At 34.5% G+C, this 27,374-nt stretch overlaps 1 protein-coding gene across 3 annotated transcripts; it reads right to left on the bottom strand.

The window, feature by feature from the left end:
• Positions 1–1,558: 1,558 nt before the first annotated feature.
• On the bottom strand, positions 1,559–27,264 carry LOC125665576 (formimidoyltransferase-cyclodeaminase-like). 3 transcript variants are annotated; one of them, XM_048898285.2, is made up of 16 exons: positions 27,126–27,264; positions 24,421–24,604; positions 22,023–22,151; positions 21,589–21,677; positions 21,317–21,496; positions 18,922–18,951; positions 18,562–18,588; positions 15,256–15,393; positions 14,162–14,293; positions 13,637–13,698; positions 12,538–12,667; positions 11,549–11,710; positions 9,459–9,502; positions 8,018–8,156; positions 5,873–5,968; positions 1,559–4,673 (listed from the first exon to the last, which is right to left on the bottom strand). In XM_048898285.2, the coding sequence occupies exons 1-16, from the start codon at positions 27,177–27,179 to the stop codon at positions 4,587–4,589; spliced, it is 1,683 nt and encodes a 560-aa protein (XP_048754242.1). In that variant the 5' UTR covers positions 27,180–27,264; the 3' UTR covers positions 1,559–4,586. The 3 variants fall into 3 exon arrangements, with proteins under 3 accessions (XP_048754242.1, XP_048754243.1, XP_048754244.1); XM_048898286.2 differs by lacking the exon at positions 18,562–18,588; XM_048898287.2 differs by lacking the exons at positions 18,562–18,588; positions 18,922–18,951.
• Between the last annotated feature and the right edge of the window lie 110 nt (positions 27,265–27,374).

Consider the following 27,374-nt stretch of genomic DNA (forward strand, 5'->3'; position numbering starts at 1 on the left):
ATTTGGCCTTGACCTTGGATTTTAAAGAATTTGTTTACAAAATAATCTGACCTAATCAATATCGTCTGAACTATTTAAGATAGAGCTTTCATATTTGCATATACTTTTTAATGGCAATATCTTTCATTTCATACCATGATCCATGACCTTCGACTTCACCAGAACAGCAAGATCATGTTAGTCATATTGGTGTTGGGTATATCTGTTTTAAGTGAATTCATTATCAGTTATGTTGAGATCATTTGGGGCAACATTGTCGGATACCCATTGTCTTCAGAAGACGAGATCAGCTGTGGGTGTCCGACGATGTTGGGGCTAGATTGGGGCCACAATATCTGGTCAAAAATTTTCAAAGAAATAAAGATTGATATTTTTTTAACAACGGCAGAGCCAAGGTGACTCGTGTGAGAGCAATGTGGCCCATGGGCCTCTCATTCGGTTTTGACAGACTGTAACAAATAACAAGATTTATCCTCATTGCACGCAATGCCGAGTATGGACGATAAATTTCCCAAAAAGGTTAGTCTAAGCCATTTATTTCAAGACCTTCTTTATGAAAATATGCCTATGAAGAATATAAAATTATGAGTAACGCTAAAATAGACCTCTGGATTTACCAGAGGTGGGATCAGGTGCCGAGGAGGAGTAAATATTCCATGTCGACCAGTTCAACCCGCCATAAGGTAAACAGAGTAATCTGTAATCAAAATCAGTGTGTAAAGAATGGTCTAACAATTGGTATGAAACACGTCAGACAGCATTTATTAGATCGATATAACGACCATAGAATTTAAAAAGTGCCGCATTTAATCGAGACTGTTGAAATTCCCATAGTGTAAAAATAAGATTTTTTATTAACAGGCTGTAGACACATAAGAGTATAGATTCTGATTCAAATTTGACATGAAAATTTAAGGTTAAAATGTTTCAAATTTTACATTAATACTGATCCAAGCTGAGTACAAACCGAGGCCCCGTATCACAGCAGGTGTGGCACAATAAAGATCCCTCCCTGCTCAAAGGCCGTAAGTACCGAGCATAAGTCTGAATTTTGCAGCCCTTCACCAATGATATCATGTCTCCATATGAGTGAAAAATTCTTGAGCAGGACATTAAACAATATACAACCAACGAACCATAATAGACTTATATCTCAGGGGCATGGAAACATAATAGATTTATATCTATGGGGCATGGAAACATAATAGATTTATATCTCAGGGGCATGAAAACATGATAGATTTATATCTCAGGGGCATGGAAACATAATAGATTTATATCTCAGGGGCATGAAAACATAATAGATTTATATCTCAGGGGCATGAAAACATGATAGATTTATATCTCAGGGGCATGAAAACATAATAGATTTATATCTCAGGTGCATGAAAACATAATAGATTTATATCTCAGCGGCATGAACACATAATAGATTTATATCTCAGGGGCATGGAAACATGATAGATTTATATCTCAGGGGCATGAAAACATGATAGATTTATATCTCGGGCATGAAAACATAATAGATTTATATCTCGGGGCATGAAAAAACACAATATTTTTATCATTCTATAATTGTATTGTCAAAAATTGATGCAAAGCACAAAAAATACTCTAGTATTTGAAAATTAACAAAACTCCAGTCACAAAGCTCGTTGTCACTCGGTGTACAAACTAAATCTGCATGCAATGAAAATTAAACATGAAACTTATTCAGTCTTTGTCTCCAGCATCCATTGACTAGTTCTAGTTTCTCTGTACATGTAAATAGAGAGGCCAATAACCTGATATACAAACATAACATTCATTGGGGTAAAAGTTCTTATCTGTAATGTAAAATAAAATTTCAAATACATTGTAACGAATTATGGATTGCATTAATACTGAATTCATTATAAATCTGTATATGGAATGTGACTTAAATATACATGTAACAAATTCATGATAATTATATACCTTTCTACCAAGTTTAGTGTACAGTAGTACTACTTCAATACTACAACTCAATGTAGCAATAGATATATCAATACAGTAATGGCTGTTTCAAATAAAGGTCGTTGTGGGCCAAAACTGTCAAAAAAGGTACACAGATTCAGGTGGTTGAATCATGAAGTAACATCAGGAAGGAGGTTGACGAGAGGGGGGGGGGGGGGGGGGGGTAGGTTAAAGTCCCACACTGCTTGGTGGGTCCAGGAACCTGAGCTCCCTCCGATGTGTTTTTTATTTAGACCAATTCAAACATGGGAAATTTGGTACTGAAATATAATGATCTGTATATATTTTACATCAGAAATAACTTAAAAATTACTGATCAAAGTGTATCTGTACTGGGCTAAGTACTATTCTCCCCATTCAATTTTACCTCTACATATCACAAGCTAATTTCCTGTTTAAAGGAAATCAAAAGGGGGGGGGGGGTGGGGGGGTGGGGGTAGCTCCTTGCCTAAAATGCCATTTGAGAAACAAAACTTTTTTTCTTTGAAAAAATTACAAATTCTTGAAAATTGAAATACATTGCTCTTTAACTCTTTAATATTTTTAATTTGTTGGAAATTATTAAAAAATTTTGGGATTTTATATAATAGAAAAGGGAGTTGAGGTTCCAGTAGTCAACTTAAAATCTTTATTACATTAAACAGATCATCCATAGAGGCAGTGGAGAGAGAAACACAGTAACATTAAACTGAAATCTACACACTCGCTTCATTTCGTAAATTTCAAGATTGATGGCACAAAGTTTCCATACAGACTTGTACATTTATACACGATCAATACGTGTACTCCTAGCTAACAACTCGTTAGTACTTCTATAAATATATCACACCATTAAATCACCCTAATTAATAACATCATGTTATACATGCATGTTATCAATAATAAATATATCAATAATAATTATGTTACCCTTACATTTGTGTCTGTGGTTTCAATAAAACATGATTCACATATCATATCGAAATGCAACAAAACATATATGTACACAGCCATTTTGTATGAAGATTACATGGGAAATTAAATAAAAAGTACTCCCAACAATTTTAACAATGCCTAAAAACTAAGATCCCCACATATAAACAAAAAACAAATAAAAAGAACAAAGAGATCTGCTTCTTATGTAAGAAAAATAAAATGTTTGAAAATATTATCATCACAAAAAATTGGATTTCATCCACTAAAAATCTTAAAATACGTGTATGTTGTGTCAGAAAAGACGAATCCTTGCTCCATCATAATAACGTTAAAACTAAAAGGTGCTAATTACATGTATCAATGATGGAATTTCATATTCAATGACTGAAAATCTAAATGCTATATTACTAGATATGGAAACAAAAACTCCAGATATTCAGAAAAAAATCGACTTCTGAATACAGAATGATTCATGTTAATAAATTTACTACGCAATGCCAGCACTCGATCTGTTACAGCAACAAAAACCACAAAATACCACTGCTTTATAAGCACAACTGAAAGGCCACTTCGCATGACAAAGCATGATATTATTCTAAATCCTTTTTAAAGCTCAGCTGAAATCACAAAAACAATATTTACATGGTTACCATGGCATCCTTCAATTATTTTTTAAAATAATTTCTGACAAAGTCTCAGACAATGAAATCCTATACAGCGACTGTCAAGGAGATTTTATTCGCAAGTGAGAAAAAAATGGTGAGATTTGTGAACACCTCTGTCACTGCAGAGCAGTCATTCTGTTAATATGAAAAGAGTAGAGTTAGGGCTCATACACGAATATACCGGTAACCCGACACAAACACTTTATCTTCGAGTCGCTAATCAATCAATAAAGTATACGCTCACTCGCGAATATAATTGACACAAACACTTTTACCCTTGGCAATTCATGAGCAAATCTAAGTTTAGGCTTACTTAAAAACATAACTCGACATAAACAAACGCTGGTTTAAAGTTCATGTAACATCAATCTACATCATGGATGGAGAAACAAGGAAGTTCCAGTCGCAATCAAAGGATATGATATCCTTATTTTTCCCTACTAATTTTTCACCCTAATTAAAAAATCAAAATTATTTTCCTAAATCACTGGATGCCTATATTTGAAGGTGTTACTACAGTTACTGACAAGAATGAAAATTTAGCATGGTGATACAAGCATACTGTACGAGGCAAAAACACAATTTATAAAATGAACAGTCAGCAGTACTAATTAAAAGAACAAACACTTCATAAGTCACTAATTCTGTAATGAGTCTACTTTCACAACAAAAATATTCCTGGGGCACTTTTAAATTCTGATTATAGTTAAACATGAATAAAAATAGAAATATTTAATAATTGACTTTTTTTTTTCATGTTTCGAAAAAAATCTTGACCTTGAAGTACCCGGTAGTTAACAAAACACAGACATTTATCATGAGAAACAATCAAAGCATCTTAAGAACGGAACTTTTAAAATGCAAAAACAAGACTTAAATACTACATTGCCGTATTTAAACATTCAGTCCTATTGAATTATAACCTTTTAAATCACACATCTCACAACAAACAGAATGTCTAGGCAGACGGACATGAACTGGTGTATTGCGGTTTCGTTTTGAACACATCGTCTATTCTTTCCGCGCCTCAAGGATTTTCAGTGTTGCTGCACACTCCTCCTGTGCGTATTTTAATGCAGCTGAAATTTCCTCCTTGACCTGTAAGGAAATATTCATGGAATGAAAAGTACTATAATTTAGCAATTAAAAAACTTTTATTGATTGATTGTATATTGTCTAACGTCCCTCTTGAGAATTTTTCACTCATATGGAAACGTCACCATTGCTGGTGAAGGGCTGCAAAATTCAGGCCTATGCACGGCACTTTTGAACAGGGAAGGATCTTTAGCGTGATTGATCAGTCAAGCATCTCTGATCCCCTAACAGACCAGGAAATTTACATGTTGACCGCCAGGGAGTCTAGGTGTGAATGGCTGATTATCTTAAAAACTACTATTGAATCATTAGGGGTTCATTACGTTTTTGTCAGAATTTTTATATCACCGAGTTGCGGCATCTTGGGACAACGTAATAACGAGGTCTACTTTATATAGGTTTGTTAAGAAATGGTTTTCTGCTTTAAAATGCCAAAATAATATGTGGTCTTACATAATAAACAGGGAACTTTCAGGTAAAAACGAGGTTCCAATTAAAACGAACCCAAGCTACCAAACAAATTAACCGATCTTAAATTGAATCCCTAGTTTGCACTTGATTTCATACACGCTAAACTTCGCTTATATAATTAAATATTTATTATCATTAATATTATTATCATACATTTATATATCGCTTTGTCTAATTAAGACAATCACCCTAAAGCGCTTTACATGTAAAACAATAAAAACAAACTAAAACAAAGAACAATAAATACATAGAAAAAGGCAAAACTGAGAGTTTGTTTTTTATATAAAAATAACTGTATGCATAGATACCGAATTACAAATTAAATCATAAAGCTAACACGTTTCATGAAGCATGCTGGCGTAAAGCGTTGCAGTTCATGCCCAATGTATTTTCAAAAATGAATTGCATAAGTTGTGAATTCTGGGTCCTTTACATCAGAATTAGATTGGCTGGGACAGTCACACCTGAGTCTGTTATTGTGACTGGCTGTGACAGTCACACCTGAGTCCGTTATTGTGATTGGGTGTGACAGTCACACCAGAGTCTGTTACTGTGATTGGCTGTGACAGTCACACCTGAGTCTGTTATTGTGATTGGCTGTGACAGTCACACCTGAGTCTGTTATTGTGATTGGCTGTGACAGTCATACCAGAGTCTATTACTGTGATTGGCTGTGACAGTCACACCTGAATCGGTTACCGTGATTGGCTGGGACAATGTTATATACACACCTGAGTCTTGAATTCCGGGTCCTTTAAGTCAGCCAGGTTGGTTGTGACATTGTAATATGTCCCCCACACGCCAGTCTCGAGCATTCTCACACCAACCTGTGTTACAGTAATGAAATAATAAAACCATGAAGTCTCAGTTGTAAATATCATCACTGCAATACTCATTCTTTACAAAATTCCTGGCACGCACATTCCACCTCCCCAGGATATTTCACCTACACGTAGTCAAGTAATTGTACAGTGATTGTTATAGGATATTTCACTTAATATGTAACATCTGTAAGTTATATGGTAGGAATATAAAGTTTATTATTCGGATATTATGAATGTTAATTGTAAGTTGGAAACTACGTATGTCAAAGGGCCAGGGGCAATAAGCAGCCATATGTGCCCAACATATTTTTCATATTTCAAACCAATTAAATATTTATTGTTCATAATTTTTTTTCAGTGTAATCCTGTATATTAATGAATGTTAAAACATGGAAATGTTTGTTTTGTTGTTTCTTCTTTAATATAAAAGTTATTCAATGTTTCCAGAAATCTGTGATTTTTGTTGTTTTTTCATTAATTTGCCCCAAAACAAAGAAAATATATAAAAATCAATCTAAATATGGCTGAAATTGGTGACACTAATTGCAATTAATCAGAATAACAGTAAAATATGGTGTTTTAACATTGGGCAAATGTTGGCCCTTAATGCTCATTCTCCTTTGTTTGTTAGTTAGATCAGGAGCACACAATTGTTTGTTTGTTTGTTAGATTAGGAGCTCACCTTTGTTTGTTAGTTAGATTAGGAGCACACCTTTGTTTGTTAGTTAGATTAGGAGCACACCTTTGTTAGTTAGATTAGGAGTGCACCTTTGTTTGTTTCTTAGTTAGATTAGGAGCACACCTTTGTTTGTTAGTTATTTAGATTAGGAGCGCACCTTTGTTTGTTAGTTAGATTAGGAGCGCACCTTTGTTTGTTAGCTTGTAGATTAGGAGTGCAACTATGTTTGTTAGTTAGATTAGGAGCACATCTTTTTTTGTTTATTTTGTTAAATTAGGAGCACACCTTTGTTTGTTAGTTAGATTAGGAGCGCACCTTTGTTTGTTAGTTTGTAGATTAGGAGCACACCTTTGTTTGTTTGTTTGTTTGTTAGATTAGGAGCTCACCTTTGTTTGTTTGTTTGTTAGATTAGGAGCACACCTTTGTTTGTTTGTTTGTTAGATTAGGAGCTCACCTTTGTTTGTTTGTTAGATAATGAGCTCACCTTTGTTTGTTTGTTAGATTAGGAGCTCACCTTTGTTAGTTTGTTAGATTAGGAGCTCACCTTTGTTTGTTTGTTAGATTAAAAGCTCACCTTTGTTTATTTGTTAGTTAGATTAGGAGCTCACCTTTGTTTGTTAGTTAGATTAGGAGCACACCTTTGTTTGTTTGTTTGTTAGATTAGGAGCGCACCTTTGTTTGTTAGTTAGTTAGATTAGGAGTGCACCTTTGTTTGTTTGTTAGATTAGGAGTGCACCTTTGTTTGTTAGTTAGATTAGGAGCACACCTTTGTTTGTTAGTTTGTTAGATTAGGAGCACACCTTTGTTTGTTAGTTAGTTAGATTAGGAGTGCACCTTTGTTTGTTTGTTAGTTAGATTAGGAGTGCACCTTTGTTTGTTTGTTTGTTAGATTAGGAGTGCACCTTTGTTTGTTAGTTTGTTAGATTAGGAGCTCACTTTTGTTTGTTTGTTTGTTAGATTAGGAGCACACCTTTGTTTGTTTGTTTGTTAGATTAGGAGCGCACCTTTGTTTGTTAGTTTGTTAGATTAGGAGCTCACTTTTGTTTGTTTGTTTGTTAGATTAGGAGCACACCTTTGTTTGTTTGTTAGTTAGATTAGGAGCACACCTTTATTTGTTTGTTTGTTAGATTAGGAGCTCACCTTTGTTTTTTAGTTTGTTAGATTAGGAGCTCACCTTTGTTTGTTAGTTAGATTAGGAGCTCATCTTTGTTTGTTTGTTAGTTTGATTAGGAGCTAACCTTTGTTTGTTTGTTTGTTAGATTAGGAGCTAACCTTTGTTTGTTTGTTTGTTAGATTAGGAGCTACCTTTGTTTGTTTGTTAGTTAGATTAGGAGCTCACCTTTGTTTGTTTGTTTGTTAGATTAGGAGCTCACCTGAAGATCAGATTTACAGTTGATGTTGCACGCTTTGGCTAGTTCTTTAATGGTCGGCCAGATATGATTGGCAATTCTCGAGACGGTCACTGGGACCTGTATGGCTGTCTTGATGCCTTCCTGCATGGCCAAATCTCGCCTGAAAAATATAAACAAAACAATTTATCATCACAAAAGAAAATATTTTTAACAAATTCATGAACTTATTACAAATCTTAATATTCAATGAGGTGTGTTGCATTTAGCCTGGAAAACTAATCTTTTTACAGATGCAATATTCCTATAACTTCATTGTGAGGGAATAAAAAGTTAACAAGAGGCCTACAGGCATTATAGGTCACCTACATATTATGTATGTATTATAGTTAAAAGTTCTGCTTTTCCTTAATATTCATTTAACTTTTATAAATTATCAGCAAAATTAAAGAAGAAGCCTTTCAAATGATAAAGACATTTAATTACTATGACCATTCTGGCCCCATCCTGGTACCCTTACCCTTGGGATCATGAAATTCACAATTTTGGTAAAGGATTGCTGGGTAATTCTAAATATCCATTTAGTTTCAATTTAGTATCAATAGTATTAAAGATGTTATTCAAATCTTTTCATATAATCACTATATGCCACACTTGGTTCCTCCCTGGAGTCAGAACCTTTACCCTGGCGATATAAGGTAATAACATTCACATTTTTGGTAGAGGCCTTCCTGCTCTACATGACTATTCAGTTCGTTTTTTCTGACATTTTTGGTAGAGGCCTTCCTGCTCTACATGACTATTCAGTTAGTTTTTTCCTGACATTTTTGGTAGAGGCCTTCCTGCTCTACATGACTATTCAGTTAGTTTTTTCTGACATTTTTGGGAGAGGACTTCCTGCTCTACATGAATATTCAATTAGTTTTTTCCTGACATTTTTGGTAGAGGACTTCCTGCTCTACATGAATATTCAATTAGTTTTTTCCTGACATTTTTGGTAGAGGCCTTCCTGCTCTACATGACTATTCAATTAGTTTTTTCCTGACATTTTTGGTAGAGGCCTTCCTGCTCTACATGATGACTATTCAATTAGTTTCTTCTGACACATGTGCAGTAGTAGAGGCTCCTGAAGAGTTTTGAAAATTGGTGAATTTTTGACAGTTTTGTCACACCCTTAAGGCCCCATTTACAATTGACATCTCTCTTGTCCTAAAGATGCTTCATACCAAATTTGAACAGAATTGGAAGGGCATCTCTCTTAATGTCCTAAAGATGCTTCATACCAAATTTGAAAAGAATTGGAAGGACAGTTTAATCAAGATCGAATTTTAAAATGTTCAATTGCTACCACATGACTGACGACAATGGACACCAACCTAAAAATGTTACAACATATAATAAAAAACATCAAATCAATATAATTATTTTTTCTTCTAAGTTAAAATGAAAAATGATTCATGCTTACATTGTTTCCTCTTCCTCTGTCTCTTTGGGTAATTTACTTGCCAACTGTAACAAAATCCAAATTCAACTTCAATGTCAAATCATCATGAAATCAACAGGATAATAATCCTAATATTGGTAGCGGGGGGGGGGGGGGGGGGGGGGGGGGCAATATATCGAGGAAGCACTGTACATGAATTTGGAAAATGAAGTATTACAATTTTGCTATGATTTCATTAAAATATTTTGTTGAATAAAGATTTCTTTATTTACATGCAAAGAAATCAAGCAAATGAGTTTGCCATGATAGAAAAAACAGAGTAGCTTTCCTAAAAATTACTTTTAAATTAAACTTCAGATAAAATTCAAACACAGTACGAGTATATAGAAGAAGAAGATGAACTAAATACTAATGCTTTGTAAGTAGGTCAACTTGCCATATAATATGTACATTGTGACGGTACATCAAGTTACTACCTATGTATACAGTAATATTGTGAAAGTGGTTATTTACGCTGGGGGTTAATTAAGCATTTTCCAACGTCCAACATTATGGGGGGGGGGGGGGGAAGAGGGGAGGAAATACGCATTATCTTAATACATTATTATATCATATCAAATACAGTGGAACCCCGTTATTACGTTCCCCCTTTATTACGTTAGTCCGCATATTACGTTGGAATTTCAAAGCACAAAACCATTTCTTAACAAACCTATATAAAATAGACCTCGTTATTACGTTGTCCTAAAATGCCGGGACTCGGTATTACGTTGTAAATATTCCGACAAAAACGTAATAAACCCCTAATTATTCAATAGTGATTCTCAAAATAATAAGCCATTCACACCTTGACTGCCTGAGGCAGTCACCATGTAAATTTCCTGGTCTGTTTGGGGATTAGATACCCTTGACTGATCACGCTTCGATAGATCTAGCGACATCAATACAGGTGAATACCCCGTATAGAAGCCAGTGATAAACAATTAAATAATGTTTATTTAGAAATTGTACTCTATGAAATTTACTTCATTTTTCATATTTTGATAATCAAAGAAATAATTTCTCAACCACCTGCGTGTTCAGCATAGTGTGATTACCTTCGCTATTAAAACTCTATTCACAGACAGCTTTGGTACCAAACAAGAAAGACAAAATTTATCGTAGCAATGTTACAACCGCTTGGGTAACTGCTTGGATATAGGTGACTAAAGGTGTTCAATTAAAAAAATTGTTCGTTGTTTGGACATGCAGATTGGGTGTTCGTAAATCTCGTCCATACATACACCAATCTATCAGCCGATTTGTGCACGGCATTTACCTCAGTGAATATTTTAAAATCCCTTGATGCGAACGTGATTTTAGTGCCATCATTTAGCGTTATAAATGAAATCTTCGTGCATCATTATATTTTTTTTATGTGGATTGCACTTAAATTGTTCTCCGTGCATGTTTATCGTTGGTGAGAAGTGTGCAAGTGTTGGGTATCGTGTGCGTTTTGTGTCTATAGTTTTGTTGTTTTTTGGGTGGGATTTTTTTTTTATTGTGTTGTGTATTGTGTAATTAGAGAACTTAATAAAAACGATGTTTTGTTATTTTTTAATACGAATGTTGAATACGAACCGGAACGAGTTATTGAGAGAAATTTACATGAACGCATTGTTTTAAAGTTGAACAAAATGGCGGTCCAAACGAATGCAGAAAAAGCAACGTTTATCAAAACATCCTTATGTATCCTACACCGAAATAAAGAAAAGGGATAAGAACATGAAGAATTACGGACATTAAAGATAAGATGTAAATAAAACAAAGTATCATAGTCTTTTAAACAAAGAAACAGTAAAGATATATTCACACACCCCTTCACGGAGTACCAACGGACGATATACAATTTCCAAACGATATTTTTAACGGATTTAACTGGGACGTTTATTACGTTGCCCCCGGTATTACGTTATTTTATCATGACAAAATGGAAAACGTAATAACGGGGTTCCACTGTACTTATAACTATACGCTGGGGAAAATTCACGCACTTATAACGTCACCGCATAATTAATGTAAATTTCCTCCACGCATAAATAACCACTTTTACAGTAAGAAGATCTACTCACCATATATTCACTGTAAGCAGCAGCATCAGCATCCACGAACTGCATCAGATCCTTCATGGCTTTGTACAGAGGGGGTATCAGTTCTCTCATTTTACTGTCCAGCTCGAAAAACTTCCTGTTTCCATAGGTAAGAAACCCCACCATACTGCCCAATGAGGCACCCTGTAAATGGGACGCTTTCATGAATTTCCTTAGAATTTGAGTTCATTCAAAGGACATGTATTACCACATACACTCTCAAGCAAATTTTCAGAATAGTAAGACAAGAGTGATTGCTTAGTCGGTAGAGTACACTCCCTTTGTGAAAGGGAGGTGTGTATTCTATTCTAAGCTGAGTCAGATTTAAGACAATAAGTAGTAACTGTTTTATAGTCAGACACTCAACAATATAATGATCTTTTGGAAGATGTCGGGGATTCAATCAAGAACTTAACCTTGATCAAGGTCAACAACACTGCCGTACTAATCTGACAGAGAACAGAAATTTATCACATTGAATCCAGCTGTCCATAAGTTTTAACTATTAATCACTTGTCTAGTATATCACAATGTTTCACCGGTCACGGTAGCGCAGTGGTAGAGCGTACATTTCGTAACTGGGAGATTGTGAGTTCGAGCCCCGCCCGTGCTATGACTGCGTTAAACCTGAGATGTTAAAATAGGTAGTGATTGTTCCTTTGTCAAACGCTCGGCATTTAGAAGCGAGAACCACGGGTCTTTCGGATATGACTTTAAAAACGGAGTTCCCTTATCTTGGCAGGCGTTGGCATGATAAAGAACCCTCACTGCTACGGCCCTGACCTGAGCGCTAGGCATAGGTCTAAATTTGTGGTACTTCACCTACAGCTGGTGACATCTCAATATGAGCAAAAAATTCTTGACGGGACGTAAAAAAAAAAAATCAGTCAATCACAAAGTTCCACAAATAAAAAATTAGAATGGAAGTCAAGTAGAGAAACTCGCTGATTAAGGTAGTTAACTGTACTTACCAGGCTGGCTGCCAAGGCAGCTACAGACCCTCCCCCAGGGGAGGGAGACCTGGACCCCACAGTCATCACAAAGTCCCTGACATTCATAGATACCAGCGGTCCTCCATCAGCGTCGTCTAAAATCATGTATCTGTATCACAAAAAGCAGACATGTAAACACGAGGAAATCACGTATCTGGATCACAAAAAGCAGAGCCGTAAACACAGGGAAATCATGTATCTGTATCACAAAAAGCAGAGCTATACACACGAGAAATCATGTATCTGTATCACAAAAAGCAGACACGTTAACACGGGGAAATCATGTATCTGTATCACAAAAAGCAGAGCCGTAAACACGGGGAAATCATGTATCTGTATCACAAAAAGCAGAGCCGTAAACACAGGGAAATCATGTATCTGTATCACAAAAAGCAGAGTCGTAAACATGGGGAAATCATGTATCTGTATCACAAAAAGCAGAGAAGTAAACATGGGGAAATCATGTATCTGTGTCACAAAAAGCAGAGCCGTAAACACGGGGAAATCATGTATCTGTATCACAAAAAGCAGAGCCGTAAACACGGGGAAATCATGTATCTGTATCACAAAAAGCGGAGCCGTAAACACGGGGAAATCATGTATCTGTATCACAAAAAGCGGAGCCGTAAACACGGGGAAATCATGTATCTGTATCACAAAAAGCAGAGCCGTAAACACGGGGAAATCATGTATTTGTATCACAAAAAGCAGAGCCGTAAAGATGGGGAAATCATGTATCTGTATCACAAAAAGCAGAGAAGTAAACACGGGGAAATCATCAAGAAATTTTTATTCTATGCTCTGTCCGTTTTTAACTCTCAGACTAATTGTGCACATATTTTTAGTTGTTTTTGAAAGTCTTATTTTACCTGATGAATGATGTTCTAATATAATACCTCCATTTCTTAATATTCCAACCTCATGATACATGAACATTATTTTTCTTCATATCAATAAAGTAAATACAAATTTTATTTGCAGGTACTAGAATTACATTTCCCTCCCCAGCACTGGTGAAAATTCATTGAAGGTTTGGTATTGTTAGTATTAAATTTAGTATTTAAGTATAATACATTACTCTATAATCCTCTCTTTAGGACTAAATGGTCCCAAGGAATTCAGACCCAATCTATTGATAACCTACAATATAAAACAAAACATCAATACATTTAATCTGCTGTTTATGTTATATTACACATAGATGAAATACCGTAGATTCCTAAATATACGTGATGAAGCATCCTCACATCACTCGCGAAATAAAATTACTCGCTTCTATTTTCATATTGTTGAAATACACATTCAAACTCTTGATCAATAGACCACTCGCAAAGTTATGATCACGCGATTTGACGTCCATGACACATTTAGCCATTAATATTAAGTCCTGGCATAAAATAAATAATCTACAATAGTTAAGAAATCATACCCATTTGATAGCAATTTTTTCCAGCTCGATCACCCTAATAAATGCACCAATTTCCCTTATGAAGCACATGTTCAACGATTAAAATGTCGTAAAACAAGGACTACTGTAATATTTCTATTGTACAAGTATGACCAATCAGTACACCAGGCATATTATACTTGACAGTACACCCACCAGTCTCAGTTTTTGATCCTCCTCCAGAATAAAGAGATTATCCTTCTCCATGTAGTAGTCAGCTGCCTGCAGGACGGCCTTAAGTGGAACCAGGCCCACAATCTGAGAGCCACATACTGCTATATTTAGATCCTACAAATATATACAATGGCCTTCAGTGGAACCAGGCCCACAATCTGAGAGCCACATACTGCTATATTTAGATCCTACAAATATATACAATGGCCTTCAGTGGAACCAGGCCCACAATCTGAGAGCCACATACTGCTATATTTAGATCCTACAAATATATACAATGGCCTTCAGTGGAACCAGGCCCACAATCTGAAAGCCTCATACTGCTATATTTAGATCCTACAAATATATACAATGGCCTTCAGTGGAACCAGGCCCACAATCTGAGAGCCACATACTGCTATATTTAGATCCTACAAATATATACAATGGCCTTCAGTGGAACCAGGCCCACAATCTGAAAGCCTCATACTGCTATATTTAAATCCTACAAATATATACAATGGCCTTCAGTGGAACCAGGCCCACAATCTGAAAGCCTCATACTGCTATATTTAAATCCTACAAATATATACAATGGCCTTCAGTGGAACCAGGCCCACAATCTGAAAGCCTCATACTGCTATATTTAAATCCTACAAATATATACAATGGCCTTCAGTGGAACCAGGCCCACAATCTGAGAGCCGCATACTGCTATATTTAGATCCTACAAATATATACAATGGCCTTCAGTGGAACCAAGCCCACGACCTGGGAATTACATCCACAATAAAGATTATACAAATATATACTAGTACACATACAGTAAAACCCTGTTATCTCAAACTTGATGGGACTGAGAAAAAACTTTGAGATATCCAACAATTTGAGATATCGAGGATAAAATACTTAAAGAATAAGTGGTCGGGACTTCCGAATCACTTCGACATATCCATGGTATTCAAGATATCAGTGTTCGAGATACTGAAGTTCAACAGTATTGTATTAGAATGGATTTTTGTTCAACCTGGGGAGTCCTTTCATATCAAACCCGTATCTTTTTTTGAACAGATATTGCAGTATATAACTTGAAATACCTTTGCGTCCTTGAGAACTTCCTCATAGACTTTGTGGATTGGGGTCACTTCATGGTCAGTGATATTGACCGACACTTGGGCCATGTTAGCCTCCTCCAGGTACCAGCCGATCGCCTGCACATGCTTCAATCTACCAGGCTTCAATAGAGTAAAAGACAACCCTCAATAATGAACAATGCCAAAGCTAGGGGTGAAAATTTATCTTAAAACCTCCAAGCTTAATGCATGGTGTTTCTGTGACACAAGATGTAATTATGATAAACCATTGAAATAAGCACAACGTATGGAATTTTCTGGACTAAAGATAACACTGGAAAGACAAAACCCTACTTGATACAAGTATAAAATTACCATTATTGTCAAATTAATTGATGTTCCATTTGTAATTTTTTTTTTTAAAAAACTCAAAAATACAATGAAATATACAACTGCAATAACAGAATTTTCTGGAATTCACATGCACAATCAGAAAGAAATAAGATTGTTCTAAAGTTTAAAACTGATTATAGAATTAATGTCTTATGTTTTGAAATTAGCAGACTGCAAGCCCCTATATTCTGATTCAATATCTATCAAAAAGTATTGAAGCATTTCAAATTTTCAATGATGTACATCTCTCAGCAATGTATGTGTAAGAATTTCGATATCATTTTGTGAATCTTACGAACACTGAAATATTCATGGATGCCATAAGAAAAGGAACTAAAAAATTCTGGTCTTTTCAAAAGTGTGATGGGAAAATTAGGAGGCCCATAACCCACATTGCTCACCTGAGTAGTGGCATTTCCCCCCTTTAATTAGCGCAATCTGTATATATATGTGATGTCATAGGTTTTTGCAAGAAATTCATTTAATAAAGTTTGTGCATGATAGAAATATATCTTTAATCAGTAGGATTTTATTCACTGGGTATAATGAAAATAATTGATAAAGTATTTGATTCTGAAAAAGTTCACATTTTCAATAGATAATGAAATATTCTATATTGTAAAAATGTTGTCAAGGGCAATAACTCCTATGCTGGTATTTCCTCTACTGTATGTCTATTATATAATATTTTTCCCCAGGTATCCACAATTCATTTATTGTTATATGTAACTATATAATTATAAAGTAGCAATTTTTTAAAACTTGATCAAGAAACCTCTTTTGAGCCTTTGACTCAGGTGAGCTAGAAAATTGATATTGAGCCTAGCCACTAAAACATCTTAAATCTTTTAAAATGAGCTGGGGGATGTACATGGCTATATTAGTCTGTTAGAGTGACTCTTTCTCTTGATACAAACTTCAAAATACAAGGTGCAGCTATTAAGGTGCCAACACACCCATAACATGCATTGTGAATAAATTGTGGAATTGATATATTGAAATATAATTATGAAATAATATAGAGTATACTATAGATAAATCAATCTTATATAAAAAAGATTTTTATGTTAATAAGGATATCAATATAGCAAACAATATTATATTATACAGTTTGATGTCAATATTTTTCCTAATTTGATGAACTTTATACAAATAATTGTAAAAACTTCTAAGAAAGTAATATTTGTTTCAAATAAACTCCTTATTTGCATAAATATCATGTACTGAACCAAAAAAATAAAAATCCCCCCCCCCCCCCCCACAAAAAGAAATTAATTGATTTACTGTTTCTGAATGGGCTAGGATTCAAAGTAATTATAAAGATTGTTTATGAAAAATTATAATTTTGCAGTTTCATCCGAAGGGACTGCCCCCATTTAATTGCCTCTTTAATATGACATGCAAGGGGTACTGAGGACCGTGGGGATCCAGGTTAGAATAGGTCCTCAGTACCCCTTGCTTGTTGTAAGAGGCGACTAAATGGGGCAGTCTTTCTGATGAGACTGCAAAAAGCAAGGTCCTGTGTCACAGCATGTGTGGCACAATAAAGATCCCTCCCTGCTCAATAGCCATAAGCACCGAGCAAAGGCTTAAATTTTGCAGACCTTCACCGGCAGTAGTGACATCTCCATATGAGTGAAATATTCTTGAGAGGGACGTTAAACAATAATCAATCAATCTAGTAACCTGGATCCCCACGGGACTCTATAATATTGATAATTGTACCTGTTGTTTGACAAGTGCTTCGTGCAATGTATATTTATGTATATTGTGACCTTTTTCTCACCACAGATTACTGCTAAGCATTGCTACATTATGTACATAGTTCTGACATGTTTGTAAGTGTTGATGGTTTTCTACATATTAATAATGCTTTCTGTATACCAAGTACATGCTTAAATATGAGTCTAAACTAAATATGTTCTTACAAGACTAATACCTCTTCCATTTTATTACAATTTTGAAAATTAATTATGGTTCCAAAATAATTTGCATTCAGACAGACATATAGATGGACAGGACAATTTATATAATGTGTTCTCCTAAACTGAGATATATATATAATGTGTCCCGTTAAACTGTGAGATATATATAATGTGTCCCCCTAAACTGTGAGATATATATAATGTGTCCCCCTAAACTGCGAGATATATATAATGTGTCCCCCTAAACTGTGAGATATATATAATGTGTCCCCCTAAACTGCGAGATATATATAATGTGTCCCCCTAAACTGTGAGATATGTATCATGTGTCCCCTAAACTGTGAGATCTATATAATGTGTCCCCCTAAAATGTAAGATATATATAATATGCCCCCCTAAACTTTGAGATATATATATTGTGTCCCCCTAAACTGTGAGATATATATTATGTGTCCCCCGAAGCTGTGAGATCTATATAATGTGTCCCTCTAAACTGTGAGATATAAAATATATCCCCCTAAACCATGAGATCTATATAATGTGTCCCCGTAAACTGTGAGATTTATATAATGTGTCCCCGCAAACTATGAGATATATATTTATATATACAAAAGTCTAAATCTAATAAATATGAACTCTCCAACAGTCCTTTTCTAATAATTAAAAGATACATGTAAAACTATTGATCTACTAAGCAAACTGTAAGTGTACATAATTATATGTAAGTATGCAACATACATATGTACTGTCAATTACAATCAGGCCAATTATGGATTTCCTTAATTAATACATAAGTCCAAGAAACAGTAATTTTGAATTACAAAGATAAATATAAATTTGTGGTTAATAATCAAACCAAAAGTATAAAGTTAATTGACGTTAATTCACAATCATAGTGTTAGAGTGAGAAAAGGAAAGCATTTATATATACAATTTTCCCACAATAAATTCAATCAAATATGAAAACATGTACACCAGACGTTTGCTGCATTTAATTTTTATAAACTATTACCTGATATTGCCATTTAGTTCCATAATGCTAAAAACACGAGATAACCCCTTTTTAGCATAATTATATCTTTAAAAGACTAGTACAATTTTATGCAATTTTTTTCACAACTAATTTCATGAAGAAAACACTTAAATTTTAACAATTCAGGATTATTATCATGCACATTAAATTTTACCCCTTCAAAAGAGCAATTTTTATTTTTCAACTTTTTATTTTGAAACAATTAAATGAAAGAAAAACAATTATCAAAAGGCCAATATCCTGGCTCAAAAAAAATCCATTAATATCTAGCTCTTCAATTTTTAGACTTCAGGTCAAAAAGTGAAGTTAATAGTGAGCAAAATTCACACAGTTACCTACCCCCTCCACATCAAAACCTGTTCCATAGCACTGTAAAAATAGGGGTTAAATAATAATAATAATAAAATTTATATTGCACCTTATATAAAACAAATTACTCTAAGGCACTTTACAAGAGTAAAAAGAAGAATAAAACAATAAAACACAATTAAATGAAGTTAAATGGCATAAGATCTTACATCTGTAAAATTATCAAAATAAAACACTATAATTAAGATCAATAGCTAAAGTTGTTTTTGTTTTCTTGGTTTTTTTTGTTTGTTTTGTTTTGTTTGTTGGTTGGTTTTTTATGTTGAGCACTATGCAAAGTATTAGAAATCAATGAAATCAAATATTAAGAAGATTTAGAAAGTTGCATTAAAATGACTGTATTATGTAGTCATACATATACTATTATAATTATAGTACTATAATGTAAAACTGTAACATGATTAAAATACCATGCAATCTGATTAAAACAACAACCCCACCCCCTTAACCTTTGAATTTTATTTATAGTCATCAGGCTAATGACTGGAAGGAGAAAGGGGGGGGGGGATAAATAACATATCATTATCATTGAATAAATACTTCTTAAGATTTTATTTCACACAAAGTTGATTTATGGAAGACTACCATAAATAGAGGCCATTGTGGTCTCTATACTGTCGACCATCTTGAAAAATGCTTGAATTGTGTCCTATGATAATACATGTCATATTCCAATAAGCCTATAGTCATAACATTCCACAATTATAGGTTTATATAACATTTCTATGATATGCTGATGAATCTGTGTTATGTATATACCTATAGGTATTCTGTTAATTATTAATAATATGAATGACTAAAATTGATAAGAGTCTTAATCACTGAAACTGCCATGTGGGCTAGCTGGAAATTGGGACAGAATATGTATTTCATGCATTCTATTAATAATATCTACAAAACAGTTATATGTTCAATAATAAATAATCTTTTCAAATATTTATAAAACTAATGTACATGCATATGTAATTTACAAGGTTATTGAAATGATAATGAGTGTATTCTATCTTAATTTAGCTTGGTTAATTGCAAAGACTCTATGTATGCAAATCTATATCAAGGATTTTTTTTTTTTAAAAATGTTGATTGTTGCACAAAATCTAGATGAATTCAACTTGTCAATAACTATTAATTATAAGCACTGAATCAAATTTACTGTCTTGTTAAAATTTAACAAACTTTTGTGCATCAAAGTTTGTAGGTACATATTTTAAATTTGTTGAGGGTTATTCCATTGGATGAAAGACCAGGAAACCCGTCCCATTTGATCCTCCTCCACCTCCTGACACAAACTAACAATGACGAGGCCCACGGGCCACATTGCTCACCTGATTGTGATTTTTTTAAATATTCCTTTTTTTTCAATCTTTATTTCCATGAAAAATTTTGACCCCATATTGTAGCCCCAACATAACTCCAAAGGGTCACAACCTGACCATGAAACAAGGTCAAAGATCATGGTATGATATGCAAGGTATTGCCATAAGGAATCTATATACAAATATTGCCTAGGTTAGGTTTTCTAAAAAGTTGGTTAAACTCCCAAGATCAAGGTTACAAGGTCAAACACTTTGGTACCACTAAAAGGGTTTTCGCAAGGAATGCATGCATAAAATATAAAAGCCCTATCACTCACCATTTAAAAGTTATAATCAAGGTTAAAGCTTTGGTTAAAGATTTTAAATTTGGGTCAAACTCCAAAGTCAGTGTCAAATTTGAACTACCTTAAGATGCTCGCATATTAGATATCACTAATCATGTCCATGCTGTTCTTGAGAAGAGGATTTTTTAGAATTTAATCCCTGTATATTCTTATATAAAATTCCCTATTGTGGTACCCAGTCTACCCCCGGGGGTCTTGATTTGAACAAGCTTGAATCTGCACTACCTGGGGATGCTTGCACATTAATATGAGCAATAATGGCCGTGTTGTTCTTGAAAAGAAGATTTTTATCAAAGATTTATCCTTTATGTCTCCATGTAAGATTTGGACCTATATTATGTCATAAAGCTTTCAAGTAAAATTCAACTTTTCTGGCCCAGTTGTTCTTGAGAAAAGATTTTTAAATGACCCCCACCCTATTTTTACCTTTACTTGATTATTTCCCCTTTGAATGGGGTATGGTCCTTTCTTTGAACAAACTTGAATTTCCTTTACCTAATGCTTTGTAACCAGTTTTATTAAGATTGAATTAGAAGTTCTATGAAAAGTTAACGACGACAACAACAGACGCCAGACAAATTCCAGTCAGTGAAGCTCACTTTCGCTATGGTAATGTATAAAATAATGGTACTCTCATATTGACAGACTACAACATTTTACCCAGTTTGATCCAGACTCTAAAGCAAGGCATACCCAATACTTTACCTGTTCTTTGCCTCTGCCCTGCTCCCTGATGTTGAGGGCAATTCGATGTGCCTGTTCCTTTGTCGCTAGGAGGTTTATATTGTAGGCAATTAGAAAATTCCTGGCACCGGTTACCGTGGCTCCCCAATTTGAAACAAATTCTGGTGAACCAAAGTCTGGTTTCCACTCTGGTTGAGATAACTTTAAAAAGACATGAACAATGTTATCTTGTATATTAATATATTCTGTCGTGAGAGTCTATGCGCAGTTCAGTTTTGTTATAATTTGTTTACCTTCTCAGGAAGTCCTTCGTATTCCCCTTGTCGAATAAATGGTAACGACTTTCTATTGGGATTTTCTGTGGCTTCAGCATACAAATACACTGACAAAAAACAACAAACACTGCAAACTTTTTTTAATATCATATTTAGCTTCCATATAATCAATTTCTCAGTCTTTTCATTTACCTGCAAATTCTTTATTGTCATCTTAACAAAAGAAAGAGCATTTGTTTCTATAATCTATAAAGAGATAAATTAAATCGCATTCATCGATATAAATTTTTTAATTGAAGTTTTTTTATTTGCAGCATTTTTGATCGATGGATAGACATATAGATCAACAGACAAGTGGATGGACATTAAGGTTGATAGACATATGCAGACACCCGACAATGTGTCCCATAAATTGTGTAAGCTCTGGGGGGAGGGAAACACACATACGATACCTGGGACTCCCAACTCTATGGCGAGTTTCTCTCCGAACTCCTTGGCGCATTCCACACACTCCTCCATGGTGACATTTTGAACAGGAATAAATGGACATACATCGAGGGCCCCCATCCTGGGATGTTCTCCTACAGAAACAATTCACACAGTAAAAATATTACGAGTCTCTATTTCATCTGATACTTACAGATGCAGATTCAATACATTGGTGGACATTTTCTAAATCCAAACTCAAGGGAGAAAACTCTTGAAATACTGTTTAACTTTAGTTCACTAAATACTGCCACAACCTGATATAGAGAAATTTAAATTGTGAGTCTTAAGTGTGCATGAATAATTCCTATAGTAATAACTTGGCATTTTTGTAATCACTGATGAATAATTGATCCAGCTGTTACAATAAACCAAGGCATATATTTATGTGACCATGTTGAAATATATATGCCATCCTTAAAAATATAAAAATCAAACAAAAAAATACTTTATGTACATGACTGTTATATAATGCAAGTCTCAAGTAAATTACCTAATTAAACTTTAAAGGTAATATCTTACAAAGTTAAACAAGTCATCTCTAACAATAGCGTTTTACAGAATAAGAGAATATCAATTGTTTATTTAGATTATCATTGAATGTTCAAGTACATTGTCATATCACAGGTTGTGTCCACACTTTATCTGAACTTCTCAGTTAACCTCGGAGTATTAATGCCGATAGGACATCCAAAACAAGGTGTTTGTGAAGCACTGATACCCCCGTATGAGAACAAAGTAATTCTGGTACCAAAAGAAAGGTATTAATTGTCACTAGGATATACAGTGGACTATGTGAAACATGAGAGTCCTATCACTCGGTGATCAAAAGTTATGATCTCGGTTAAAGTTTTTCAAGTAGGTCAAACTCCAAGGTGAAGGTCATGAGGTAAAAAATGTTGGTTACAATGAAAAGATTTAACTTAAGGTCTTAATTGTCACAAGGAATTACACATGTGAAATATGAAAGCCCTAGCACTAACTGTTCAAATGTTATGGCCACGGTTCAAGTTTTTGCAAACAGACAACAACAAAAAACCCAACTAATTATGCCCCCTATAATCTCCAATGAGGGGAGATGAAAAATTGTTAGAGAATTCCGATCAAGCTTGAGTACCAAAAACAGTACATAATATGCTCATAGAAATCTTACATATATATCAGGGTGGTTTTTTTTAAGCCATGATTTGTAAAACTTTGCTTCAGGTACTATCAACCATCATCAGGCTGTGACATAAATACTTTTTTTGCATTGTATGAATAAAAGGTCCTACATTTAGCTTAAACACTGTGGCAGGAGGTTGATAAACAAACCAAGAATTCTGTGTGTGTAAAATATTTCCCCAAATTTCACCAAGTTCAACAACCTGTAAATATTCTAAACTTAAAAGAAAATTAAAAATTGTTGAGATTTAAATACTCTGTGAAAGAAGGTTCTCATCTCAAAACTGTTGGAGGAGTTAGACAAATCAATTGTACTCTCTATGTAATATTTCCTCAAAACTGACCAAGTTCATCAACCTGTAATTTTCTTTAAAAAGAATTAAAGAAAATCAAAATCCTTGCCACATGCACATCTTCAATACCCATACAAACACAGGAAAACAAGAAAGTACTGAAGTGTAGGAGCTAGGACTTAGCCGGACAAATTATGTACCCACCATACAACATTAATTTTCAAATAAAGGGGCAAAAATCCTGCAAGAGAGGTTGAAATGGATCTAATTTCCAACATGATCTAGAGTGTCCCACAAAGAAGCTATATACCAAGTTTCAGATTGATATGTGACAGAGAAAAATGAAAATAATAGATATCAAAATTTAAAAATTTTCAGTTCAAATTGTGTCCATGCCCCTTTAAATCATCATACTAACAAAGTTTTGGTCTGATTACCAACATCGAAAAAATACTTTTTAATATGGCATATATACCATTAAGAGGATAGGAACATTTAGTATACTCAGTGCACTTAAAAACAAATATGTATTAGTTGGCAAAACCACATTTGCTTATCCTTGGAAAGCAGTGAAACTTACAAAGAATTGCCACAAACAATGAATATTGCTCCCAACATTGTTAATTCTCTCTCTCCCATGGGGGTCTGTGTTAGAATAGGTCCTCAGTTCCCCTTGCGTGTCATAAGAAGTAACTAAATGGGACAGTCCTTTAAATGAGACCACAAAAAACAGAGGCCCTGTGTCACAGTAGGTGTGGCACGATAAAGATTCTCCTCCCTACTTAAAGGCCGTAAGCGCTGAGCATAGGCTTAAATTTTGCAGCCCTTCACTGGCAATGGTGACAATACCATATGTATGAAGAAACGTTAAACAATATACAATCAATCAATCTCTATCTCTCTGTACCTTTGTGCCTCCTCATATCAATGGCTTGATATGCCACTCTTGCTCCATTGAGGGCACCCTCTACAATGGCCTCTGGTGACCCTACAAATGTGTACACTGTGCGATTGGTGGACGCTCCTGGGTCAACGTCCAGCAAACTACAGCCATCTGTAGAAGCAATGGCATTGGCAATGGCCTCTATCACCTGTGGAATATTTATTAGATACATGAATATTTATAAAAAATGGTATCTATTACCTCATGTGGAATATGCATTAGATTTATGAATATTTATAAACAATGGCCTCTTATTACCTCAATGGAATATGCATTAGATTTATGAATATTTATAAACAATGGCCTTGATTACCTGTGGAATATGCATTAAATTTATAAATATTTATAAACCATCGTGCATACTTCTACAAGTAATCAAGAACCTCATGGTTACCGTCCCTACATTAAATACCTCTTATGAGTAAGTAAATGAAATAAGATGAAAATCAAATGTAATCAAAATAAAAACAAAAACTATATATGCATGATAATATAATTAATATAGAAGAGCATCACTGTGCTGAACCTCTGGCTGACTGATATATACAGTGCATATAAGTAATAAGTAAACAAATAATGCAAATTATAAATATTGAACTTAACTTCAATATATTGTGTAAATGTTGCAAGATCCTTTCTACTGTTTATGAACTACATGTATTTATAATTAAGGTATAGTCACACCTAAAGGGCATTGATATTTTTAAAATACAATGGTTACATATATATTTACTAATTTTAGATGCTCAATTTGTATTTCGGAATTAATTAATAGCTTTACTACCTTACACATGCATACTAATGCGGAGGATCTAGGAATTTGCGAAAGAGGGGGTCTTAGCACTTGATCTTTTATGTACTTTTCACAACCTCCACCCCTACCCCATATAACCCTTTGCTGGCGTAAATAACATCTTAGGGAGATCATGAGACAGTCTTTTTATACATGAAAATGCTTAGTTTATTTAGCACTTGTTTCCAAAGTTCTAGTCATTCTAATCTCCATACTCATACCTTATTTTGCAATGAAAGAAATTTAAGGGGGAAAAAAGAAGCTAATTCAAAGGTAAGTACTCCGAATAGGCAGGGGGTCTGAAGGTCAGAAGCTCTGGGGTAAATGGTGCAAAATCCTGCATTCTGATTATTTCCTGGCACTTCTTTTTCACTTTCAAATTGTCTACTTCTTAAACAAAACTTTTATGTTACATATACTTTTTAAGAATTCTTAAGTGATACTTCTGTATCTGACGAAAATATCATAAATTTAAATCAGTGGTCTTATTTATCCTAGAATTAATTGATATATAATAACTGTCTGGTGTTTAATTTGATAAATCTGAGTGAAATAAGTATTATATCCACCTTTCATATCATTTTGACTCAAAGACTCATTAAAATTGAATAACTCTTAAACTTTTTGGTCTGCAAGAAGTGGAGGTCTAGACCCCATGGACCCCCCCCCCCTCCCCGGATCAGCCCTTGTAATACCAAGCAATGCCCTGTAGTACAGATTTCGTAATTACAATAGGACAACCTCATTCAAGTTTTCTATAAAAACTATAGCTTAATCTGGTGTTATACATTTTGTAACAGGATTAGGGAGAAAATGCAATGGACCAGATCAGAATTTGAACCTTGGCCCCCTGAACTTCCAGTCAGATGCTCCAGCTACCAACTGAGCTATCTGGCCACTGGCATTTGAACTCAAGCTGACTGCTACAGCTTCCTCCCTCCATAAATGTCTTCACATTTGAAGACATCAACCCTGGATCTTTATCCCCTGGCAGGCATTTTCACCTGAGCTGTTAGTTCCAGGGGCTGGTTTACAGCATCAAATGTAATAAGAAGGGAGAATATGCAACAGACAGACTGGGATTCGAACCCGGGCCCTCCTGAATCTCCAGTCAGGTGCTCTATCAACTGAGATATATGGCCACCAGCTAGGGATCAAACCAGCTGACCACTACACAATTATATATTTTGTGTGTTATCATATCATGGTAATGAAATCTAAGTTATACTGTTCAGTTCTTAATCATCATGTAATCTAGCTTTTATATTCTTATTGCATATTTTTGACTGACAGTGTATATTATATGGTGATTGTCTAAATAAAGTAAGTTGCATAATTTTATTCTATTTTCGTAAGTAGTCAAATTAATATGCATTGTCAACTGTCACAATGAAACATACATAAGCCCTAATAGGCCTATATACAGGAATGAATCACGTCATGACCAAGGTTAAGTTGCAAAAATGGGATTTCCAATACATCCCCCAGAGAGTACAGTTAAAAATGTGCTATAAGTCCAAGGTAGCATGTAAAATAAATTCATTTACAACTGGTATGCAAAATTTACCATTCCGTTGTGATGCATCTAGATTTGCATGAGAGTACATTTTCATACAATATAACATATACATCAAGTGTATATCTATTGATCTAAACTTCTATTTTCTGACTTTTCTGATTTTCCTCTTTTAATTTTTCTTCTTCTTCATCATATGACAAAATATTACCATCATTTCTACCTTGTTGTAATAAGTTGAAGGTAATTCAAGCAAAACGGCTAAGACCAAAGAACTGAATAAATTTTATCTAAATATTCTAACATGAATGCAGACGATCCTGAAGTTTGCATGCACAATCACGCACGACCCGGACCTACCTCCTTGTTACGGCCCTCTGAAAAGTTCGGTACACACTCCACAATCCTTGGCATGTTTTTGTTTTTTTCTAAATGTGACAACTTTTGAATAATCTTGTAGATTATTAGGAAATCTTATCAGTCTGGTGTCCGATAGCCTTTATCTCATACCATGAATATTGGACCAGGTGCCCGATTTCCGGATTTTTACAGTGTGTTAAACGTCACAAAGCTTTGCGTTCCAACCAAGGCAATGCTTCTGTGACGCGC

Source organism: Ostrea edulis, chromosome 10 (assembly GCF_947568905.1).
Source record: "Ostrea edulis chromosome 10, xbOstEdul1.1, whole genome shotgun sequence".
NCBI lineage: Eukaryota > Metazoa > Mollusca > Bivalvia > Ostreida > Ostreidae > Ostrea > Ostrea edulis.